Raw genomic sequence first — 10,000 nt, 5'->3', positions numbered from 1 at the left:
TACAGTACATGACAGCTTGTCATGTTATAGGGAGATATACAATGCGAAAATTAATAGCAGCACACAATGCAATTTGGATTCCTTCTTTTAAAGGGCTCTAAATTATGCTAACCAATGAAAGCTCTTGTTTTTGTTATTTTAGAGATTGAAAAAAAAAGCAGTCAAGCAGAGTTTTTAATTGGGTTTTTTTTTCAACTTTGTTTCTTTGCCATGAATTGTACTTTTATTGTGCGTGCCACTCAAAATCATCTTGCATGCCATACGTTGCTGACACAGACAAAGCTGTAGAGAAAACACTGCACAATGTGTAATGGGACATTTAAATGCAAAATCTCTCGTTGCATCCTTGACGAAATGGGTAGTGTTGGAGGGATGAAAGGGTAGAGGGAGTAAAAATCGTTTCACAGACCAGTATCTAATCAAACGCAGATTAACAGATAATGACGCAGCTGTTCCACGCTTGTCACTGTGTGGGATGGAGATAGTATCCAACCAATTTGGAATCATCTGTTTTCCATCTCTGTCATCTTCCATCCATGGAGTCATCTTCCATCAAGGAAGACGCTGTTCTCCAGAGCATCAGAGAGGTCATTTATGCATATTGGTAACAAGACCGAGTCCCGTCATTAGAGTAATCCTGCACCCACTGAGAGAGCAGAGGTGGACAGGAGTGTATTGACTAGCTGAGAATCCATCCTTAAGGACGGGATTATCCTCCCAGAATTTCGGACAGGATAATTCCCACCGAATTACGGATGGAATAATTCCCCCAGAATTGGAGTATATTTGTATGACTTCTAATACCCCTTCTAACCATGAGAGGTGCTTTTACCTTCTGCAGAGAACTGGTGTGCTCTACCCACAATTAATGTCCGGGACTATGAAATGTTTTTCCCACCTAAAACCTATCTGTGTAGACCCTGAGTACAACCACCAGGTTTCAACTCATTCCATCCAGTGGTTCAGGAGTAGCCAAACAAACACACAAAAAAAATATTTCTTGAATTACAATATGAGAGCAAGTCCATAAAGCCAGCTATGAAGTCCCATGCACTTCATCTATATCCCATGATGTCACATAAATAAATTGCATCGACAACAATCACGTTTGGCTATATATTTTTTTATATTTTCCCTCCAAATTAGCAGACTAATGGCAGTGGCCTCATAGTTAGAGTCTGCTCCAAGTCTGGGAAGTCAACGGTTTGAAGCCTGGCGAAGTCACACCAAACACTTCAAAAATGACATGTGCTGCTTCCTTGCTTTACATTCAGCATTTAAAAGGAAAAAGAAAGGGAAAACAACCATGGGTTGACAACCATTCTGCAGGCTTGATAGGTCTATGAGGCCTCCTGTGTTGAAATTCCTTGTAAAGGTACTCATTATATACTATTAACTTCACAGACAACAGATGTCTATGGAGCTGCATGCACAACTGCTTGTTTATGTCAGATTTGTGCATGAGTCATTTATGAATGAATTTCTTTTCTTTTTTTTCTCAACCTTTTCCAATTGCATTGCCAGGGAACAGATTTTTGCAAAGCTCGATAATTCTGTATGTGAAGCAGGAATGAATGGATATCAATGTTTCATCCAATACAGCAAAGCACAGTGGTTTTTTTCCACTCTATTCAGCAAGCAGTGTTCAATGTAGTCAACAGAAAAGTTTTGGGTGCTAAAAAAATGTTCCAGCCCTTGAATTCAGTTGTAGCCAACAGTACAGAATTTTTTTTCCAAAATAAATGCAATCAATGCAGGTTTGTTTTTTCTGGTGCCAGAAAATGGCATCTGATCATTAGCAAAGATTATTACACATTGATAGTGGGGCAGATAACAGCAATTTTTGAGAGGGATCGTGCAAATGATGATACACGCATCAAATTTGGCACATTTGTTCTCCAGGGGATTCTAATCAAATCTGCCTGATTGGCCATTTGAAAATCCAAATTTTGAAAAATTTAAAATAAAACTAGAACTGCCACTTTATAACTGCTGGCAGTGATGACCGGGTACCCAGAAGTGCCTTTGACACAACTGATACAACATGAGACTGAAATCAGAGTCGCAAAGTTTTGCATTGACAGGATAAGCGGTGCCAGAGAAAACATTATTTAATGGTGATACAAACACAGGCCTGCTTCGAGACAGCGCGAAACAGACGAGTTACGAACCAGGCAGCACAAAACGTTCAATTTCGTTATTACTGGCGACCAGATTCAAATAATTAAATAATTCTGGCTGCCAAACCACACGGCCGATCAGGTTGAAATTTTAAACTTTTGTTTCACATGTAGCCTAAATTATAAATATGAAGTTTCGCATATATAGAAGTAGTGGTTCCAGAGTAAACATGAATTAATATTTATCCTTCAATCTAAGATGGCGGCCAAACCATGTGACTTGTGACCTCATAATTTTTACCATGTATGCAGATATCATGGACGATGACAGACGCAAATTTTCGCTTCGATAGGTTAAGCAGTTCCAGAGAAAACATTATTTAATATTTTTCTTAAATTCAACATGGCTGCCAAACCATGTGACCTATCAATTAGAAATTAACAAACTTGTATTCCCTACTCATGTGCAATAGGGGTGTGAAGTTTCCCCTTGATCAGATCAGGTGTTCTGGAGAAGAAGATGTTTGAAGGTTTTAAGGTAAATTCAAGATGGCCGCCAAACCATGTGACCAATCAAGAACAAATTAACAAAGTTGAGAAAGGACCTCATGGGGAATATATGTGTGAAGTTTCGGCTTAATCTGTCTTGCCTTTCTGGAGAAGAAGATTTTAAAAATTTATTCATTTTCAATCCAAGATGGCTGACGAACCATGTGACCTATGACATCACAAATTTAGATTCTGCTTCCCACTGGGTATTGGAACACGTTTATGAAGTTTCGTGTTAATCGGTAAAGGTGCGTTTTTCTATCCAAGATGGCCGCCAAACCATGCGACGTGTGACATCATAATTTTTACCACGCGTGTATACACGACGGTAGATGATAATTGCAAACTTTCGATTCGTTAGGTTAGCGGTTCCAGAGAAAACATTATTTAATATTTTTCTTAAATCCAAGATGGCGGCCAAACCATGTGACTTATCAATTCGAAATTAACAAACTTATATCGCCTTCCTGTCCCGAATATAGTTCTGAAATCTCCCCTTCATTGGGCTAACGCTTCTGGAGAAGAAGATGTTTGAAGGTTTTCGGGTTTTTTCAAGATGGCCGCCAAACCATGTGACCGATCAAGAACAAATTAACAAACTTGAGAAAGGACCTCATGGGGAATATATGTGTGAAGTTTCGTCTTCATCTGTCTTGCCCTTCTGGAGAAGAAGATTTTTAAAATTTATTCATTTTCAATCCAAGATGGCTGCCGAACCTTGTGACCTATGATATCATAAATTTAAATTCTGCTTTCCCTCGTCGACCCGAACAACTGTGTGAAGTTTCGTGTAAATCGGATAAGGTCTATTTTTTTCTATCCAAGATGGCCGCCAAACCATGTGACTTCTGAGGTAAATTTTTTTACCATGTATGCAGACCTGAGGGAGGAAGGCACTTGCAAATTTTCGCCGATGGCTTCTGAAATTCCAGAGAAAACATTATTTAATATTTTTCTTAAATCCAACATGGCGGCCAAACCACGTGACCTATCACTTCAAATTAACAAACTTGTATCGCATGCATTTCACGAATATAGTTCTGAAATCTCGCCTTCATTGGACCAGCGCTTCTGGAGAAGAACATGTTTGTAGGTTTTAGGGCTTTTTCAAGATGGCCGCCAAACCATGTGACGTATCAACAACAAATTAACACACTTGAAAGAGAACATCAGGGAGAATGTGCGCAGTTAAGTTTATGCATAATCTGCACAGCCGTTCTGGAGAAGAAGATTTTTTTTAAAAACACTAAAAAACAAGATGGCGGTCGAATTACGTCATCGATGACGTCAAAAAAAACATTTTTTGACGATGAATTTTGGTGTAGATGACGCTCAGAATTTTTCAGATTTTTCCTATATGGCGTTCTACTTGACGAATTTTCACCGGTATATCGCTTCACCTATGACGTCACGAAAAATCACACGTGTTCCCCATAGGGAGCTTAGTAAAATGTATCAAACGAAAAAATTTTCCATTGCACGGTTTCCGAGATACAGATGTCCAAAGTTTATCGCTTTTTTCAAGATGGCGACCGTACCACGTGACCAATGACGTCATAATTATAACGTGATTGTGCTATCAAAAAAGATACATACTATGGTGAAAATTTTCTGTCGATCGGACTTAGTGTTCCAGAGAAAATGATTTTTAAAGCGAAAAAGGGTGCAAAATGCCGGCGGAAAAATAATAATAATAATAACTAGAACTGCCACTTTATAACTGCTGGCAGTGATGACCGGGTACCCAGAAGTGCCTTTGACACAACTGATACAACATGAGACTTAAATCAGAGTCGCAAAGTTTTGCATTGACAGGATAAGCGGTGCCAGAGAAAACATTATTTAATGGTGATACAAACACAGGCCTGCTTCGAGACAGCGCGGAACAGACGAGTTACGAACCAGGCAGCACAAAACGTTCAATTTCGTTATTACTGGCGACCAGATTCAAATAATTAAATAATTCTGGCTGCCAAACCACACGGCCGATCAGGTTGAAATTTTAAACTTTTGTTTCACATGTAGCCTAAATTATAAATATGAAGTTTCGCATATATAGAAGTAGTGGTTCCAGAGTAAACATGAATTAATATTTATCCTTCAATCTAAGATGGCGGCCAAACCATGTGACTTGTGACCTCATAATTTTTACCATGTATGCAGATATCATGGACGATGACAGACGCAAATTTTCGCTTCGATAGGTTAAGCAGTTCCAGAGAAAACTTTATTTAATATTTTTCTTAAATTCAACATGGCTGCCAAACCATGTGACCTATCAATTAGAAATTAACAAACTTGTATTCCCTACTCATGTGCAATAGGGGTGTGAAGTTTCCCCTTGATCAGATCAGGTGTTCTGGAGAAGAAGATGTTTGAAGGTTTTAAGGTAAATTCAAGATGGCCGCCAAACCATGTGACCAATCAAGAACAAATTAACAAAGTTGAGAAAGGACCTCATGGGGAATATATGTGTGAAGTTTCGGCTTAATCTGTCTTGCCTTTCTGGAGAAGAAGATTTTAAAAATTTATTCATTTTCAATCCAAGATGGCTGATGAACCATGTGACCTATGACATCACAAATTTAGATTCTGCTTCCTACTGGGTATTGGAACACGTTTATGAAGTTTCGTGTTAATCGGTAAAGGTGCGTTTTTCTATCCAAGATGGCCGCCAAACCATGCGACGTGTGACATCATAATTTTACCACGCGTGTATACACGACGGTAGATGATAATTGCAAACTTTCGATTCGTTAGGTTAAGCGGTTCCAGAGAAAACATTATTTAATATTTTTCTTAAATCCAAGATGGCGGCCAAACCATGTGACTTATCAATTCGAAATTAACAAACTTATATCGCCTTCCTGTCCCGAATATAGTTCTGAAATCTCCCCTTCATTGGGCTAACGCTCTGGAGAAGAAGATGTTTGAAGGTTTTCGGGGTTTTTGAAGATGACCGCCAAACCATGTGACCGAGCAAGAACAAATTAACAAACTTGAGAAAGGACCTCATGGGGAATATATGTGTGAAGTTTCATCTTCATCTGTCTTGCCCTTCTGGAGAAGAAGATTTTTAAAATTTATTCATTTTCAATCCAAGATGGCTGCCGAACCTTGTGACCTATGATATCATAAATTTAAATTCTGCTTTCCTCGTCGACCCGAACAACTGTGTGAAGTTTCGTGTAAATCGGATAAGGTCTATTTTTCTATCCAAGATGGCCGCCAAACCATGTGACTTCTGAGGTAAAATTTTTTACCATGTATGCAGACCTGAGGGAGGAAGGCACTTGCAAATTTTCGTCTGATGGCTTCTGAAATTCCAGAGAAAACATTATTTAATATTTTTCTTAAATCCAACATGGCGGCCAAACCACGTGACCTATCACTTCGAAATTAACAAACTTGTATCGCATGCATTTCACGAATATAGTTCTGAAATCTCGCCTTCATTGGACCAGCGCTTCTGGAGAAGAAGATGTTTGAAGGTTTTAGGGTTTTTTCAAGATGGCCGCTAAACCATGTGACGTATCAACAACAAATTAACAAACTTGAAAGAGGACCTCAGGAGAATGTGCGTGTTAAGTTTCGCAAGAATCTGCACAGCCGTTCTGGAGAAGAAGATTTTTTTAAAAAACACTAAAAAACAAGATGGCGGCCGAATTACGTCATCGATGACGCCAAAAAAACATTTTTGACGATGAATTTTGGTGTAGATGACGCCAGAATTTTTCAGATTTTTCCTATATGGCGTTCTACTTGACGAATTTTCACCGGTATATCGCTTCACCTATGACGTCACGAAAAATCACACGTGTTCCCCATAGGGAGCTTAGTAAAATGTATCAAACGAAAAAATTTTCCATTGCACGGTTTCCGAGATACAGATGTCCAAAGTTTATCGCTTTTTTCAAGATGGCGACCGTACCACGTGACCAATGACGTCATAATTATAACGTGATTGTGCTATCAAAAAAGATACATACTATGGTGAAAATTTTCTGTCGATCGGACTTAGTGTTCCAGAGAAAATGATTTTTAAAGCGAAAAAGGGTGCAAAATGCCGGCGGAAAAATAATAATAATAATAATAATGCGTAATAATAATAATAATAAACAGAAGGAAAACAATAGGGTACCCTGTACTCACAGGGTACCCTAATAATAATAATAAACAGAAGGAAAACAATAGGGTACCCTGTACTCACAGGGTACCCTAATAATGCGTAATAATAATAATAATAAACAGAAGGAAAACAATAGGGTACCCTGTACTCACAGGGTACCCTAATAAAAAACTTCAAAAAAGTCAAGATCACGAATCAATGTTGGATGCTGGCTGAGATTGGTGAATGTTTCAGAAACATCATCAAAGACGTTCCAAGTCTGCCATGCAGTTTTCTTCCCTTCACCGCGGAAGGCAGACACGACGTCACATCCAGTGAACGCATGGAAGTATGGGATCAGTGGGCCTTTCCACTTTCATGATATATCCATTTTCAGGCATGTCATTCAATTTCTCAATTATCTGTTTTTTCAAAGATGCTGGCTGTCGATGGGCGGCATGCAGTACTCCTTTGGCATTGGATTCCAATTTGATGGTGTAGGTACCTGCTAGTGTACCAGTTGTTTTACTAAGTTCTGGGAACTTGTCTAGCCCTTGTGGGAGTTCTTCACTCTCAACAAATGACAGCCACACAAACAAGCCAAGAGCCTCAGCTGTCTTCCCAGAGAGTACATTCTCTTGATGGAGATTGATTATTTCAAAGGTAGTGACATATGAAACACCATTACATTTCACAGGCAAATAAAAAGCTCCTGTAGGTCTGTTTTTGTGATTGGAGTAAGTTCTGATAAGTTCTGTGGTTTTTCGGAGCTTTCCTGTACGCATTAGTTTTTGATAGTCATAAAAAGTGAGTATAACAATGAGCTCCAGTGTCAATACAGAATTTCACTTCAGTGATTTTACAGCACATAAACTATATGTGCCCATTTGTCATCTGATGCTGTATTACTGACAATCCATGCTGAATGTATGTTGAAAATTTCATGTTCATCTGGCTCACTGTCGAACCCAACATCCACAGAACGCATGCCTTTCCGACAGCAATGACACACTGCGAACCGGTGGTTGGCCTTTTTGCAGAATAAACAGGTAGACCCTCCTAGATGGGAATGTAGCCTGACTCCGTGGGTGTTGTGGGTTTTTACCACAATTCAGGCAGAATTTTAGCTGGTTCAGCTATCAAAGGTTGCTTGCTGGTGAAATGTGTTTTTGGGTTTGACGCTTGACACAAGTGCCCTCATCATTCACAATATGGACCTGACTCTGAGAGCTCCAACTACTGGCCTATTTCTAGTGCCTTGACTGGTGACAAATCTTCACCCCTATCCAGAAGTCTTTGTTGGACCTTTTGTTCATAAATTCCACTGGTAATAGCATCGGTTAAAATGTCATCAGGATTTTCATATTCACATTCCAGGAGATTGAGATTCAAGTCTAACAAAATATCAAAACACTTACTGCTGCCTTCATTGTGTCGTTTTAGCCTGTGTCGAGCTATGGATTTGTTCTCTCGTGGGTGGACACAAGCTTCAAATTTATCAATAACTTTTTTAGGGAGTCGTCTTTCTCACCTTAATCCCAGTTTAATGTTTTGTAAATTTCTCTGCCTTCCTGTCTGATCGATTTTTCCAACCAGCCGTCTTTTTCTTTGCCTCTCAACTGGCCCAAGGGCCCGGCACACATGAACCTCATGTGGTTCTTGATTCTTCTATATTCAGTCAAAATTCGCACTATTTTTGATCAATCACGGGGTGATAAAAAGTTTTTGTTCTACGTAGTTCACAGAAAAGGTTCGCAGATTCAATAATGGGTCATGTAAAAGCTCAGATTTTATTTTTGAAACAGATATGACACCACGCAAAGTAACATGGAAGATGGCGGAAGAGGGAGTTTTTCAATTTATGCAAGTCACCGACATCATTTACAAAGTGTCACGTACAGCATTAACAAATTGAACATACATTACAATTACCATCAATTGTTCTTCACTTTTGGTTGTGTTGATACTTTGTATCATGTGCTCATTGCTGTGTCTTTTGCATGCCCATTTGTTTATTTTGATCTTGTGTGTCTGCTTCGGATAGTTGGGCCTAGCCATTCCCCAAACCTCCCTCCCTGCCCCACTCCCTCACCTCGCAGACCCTCTCCTTCAGTAATTTCTCAAATGCAATTCATACACTCGCTCTAACTGCTTCCTTATAACTACCATATCAATAAAACAAATCAACAAAAAACTCCCCTTCTATTGATCTCATTCTTCCTCATGTTCCTTCTTCCTCCAAGGGTGTCCCTCTATCCTGCCATTGGTGAGTAACCTAAACCCTTTCGGACAACCCTCCCCACACCCCAAATGTGTACTCCCACCCACCTCCCCCCCCTACTCCCCACACCACACCTACACCCACCTCTGAAATATGGTCTTCTTTCTGTTATGTTCTGGACTATTATGTCTTCTAGCTCTTCCACAAGCCCCTACATTGTACACAAAAAAACGCCCTGCCCTTCTACAATGGTGGCATGACCCATGGAAATGCATTCAATACCCTGAATAAATTTTATTTCTTTCCAAACTGCCTGGACCCCCTCTACGATCCTCAATTTTGGCTTGCAGTCTTAAAATATTTGTCAGCAACACATATCCAGAGGCCGGGGATGGGCGGAGCAAGATGTGCATGACAAATAAACAATAGATGCCTATCTGGAACCATTCATTCCAATGTGTACTCCCACCATCAATCCCCCAACCCAACCCCACTCAAAAGTGCCCATTCTGAATTGGACTTGCACCCTGCCCCCTTTATATTTCAAGCTCGGGCTTTGACATTACACTGACTCACCGCTTCTGTGTGGATGGGATGCACGGCAAAGAGAGCAGCAGCAAAGCGTGCTGCATGCGTTGGTACAAGTCTGTAGCAAGTGGCCAGGTAGAGCAGACACACAAGCCAGTGTAGCACACAGTTTGCCAGGTGGTAAGGTGCTGGGTTCAGTTCACTAAAGAGGTAGTTGAGTCGGAATGTAAGCACTGTCAGAGGTCGGTAAGACTTGTGACTGCGTTCCTGAGTGAAAGGAAGCATACACACAGGCTCAGAATATAATGAGCATTAAAATTCCTTGTGAAGTTTGTGCAGGCAACTCAGATTAAAATGTTGTGTGTGTGTATGTGTATGTCCATGCGAAGTACGCTTAATATAAACTATAATCAATCAAAAACATTGTTAATATGCCCTTTCAGACAACCTCAAATTGGTTTGCTCCAATGACGA

General features: G+C 39.9%; 1 protein-coding gene across 2 annotated transcripts in view; it reads right to left on the bottom strand.

Moving 5' to 3' along the window:
• The window catches only part of TMTC3 (transmembrane O-mannosyltransferase targeting cadherins 3), a 293,500-nt gene that overhangs the window by 247,399 nt on the left and 36,101 nt on the right, over nt 1-10,000 (bottom strand). For both annotated transcript variants that reach the window (XM_085890215.1, XM_085890224.1), the window contains exon 3: nt 9,575-9,793. In XM_085890215.1, the coding sequence (XP_085746341.1) occupies nt 9,575-9,793 (219 nt within the window). The remainder of the gene's footprint in view (nt 1-9,574; nt 9,794-10,000) is intronic.

This window comes from Eptatretus burgeri, chromosome 1 (genome assembly GCF_056783735.1).
Source record: "Eptatretus burgeri isolate ZD-2024b chromosome 1, Ebu_testis_v1, whole genome shotgun sequence".
Lineage (NCBI taxonomy): Eukaryota > Metazoa > Chordata > Myxini > Myxiniformes > Myxinidae > Eptatretus > Eptatretus burgeri.
Note: the sequence above shows the minus strand (reverse complement) of the source record. Positions and strands in the feature narration are given on the sequence as shown.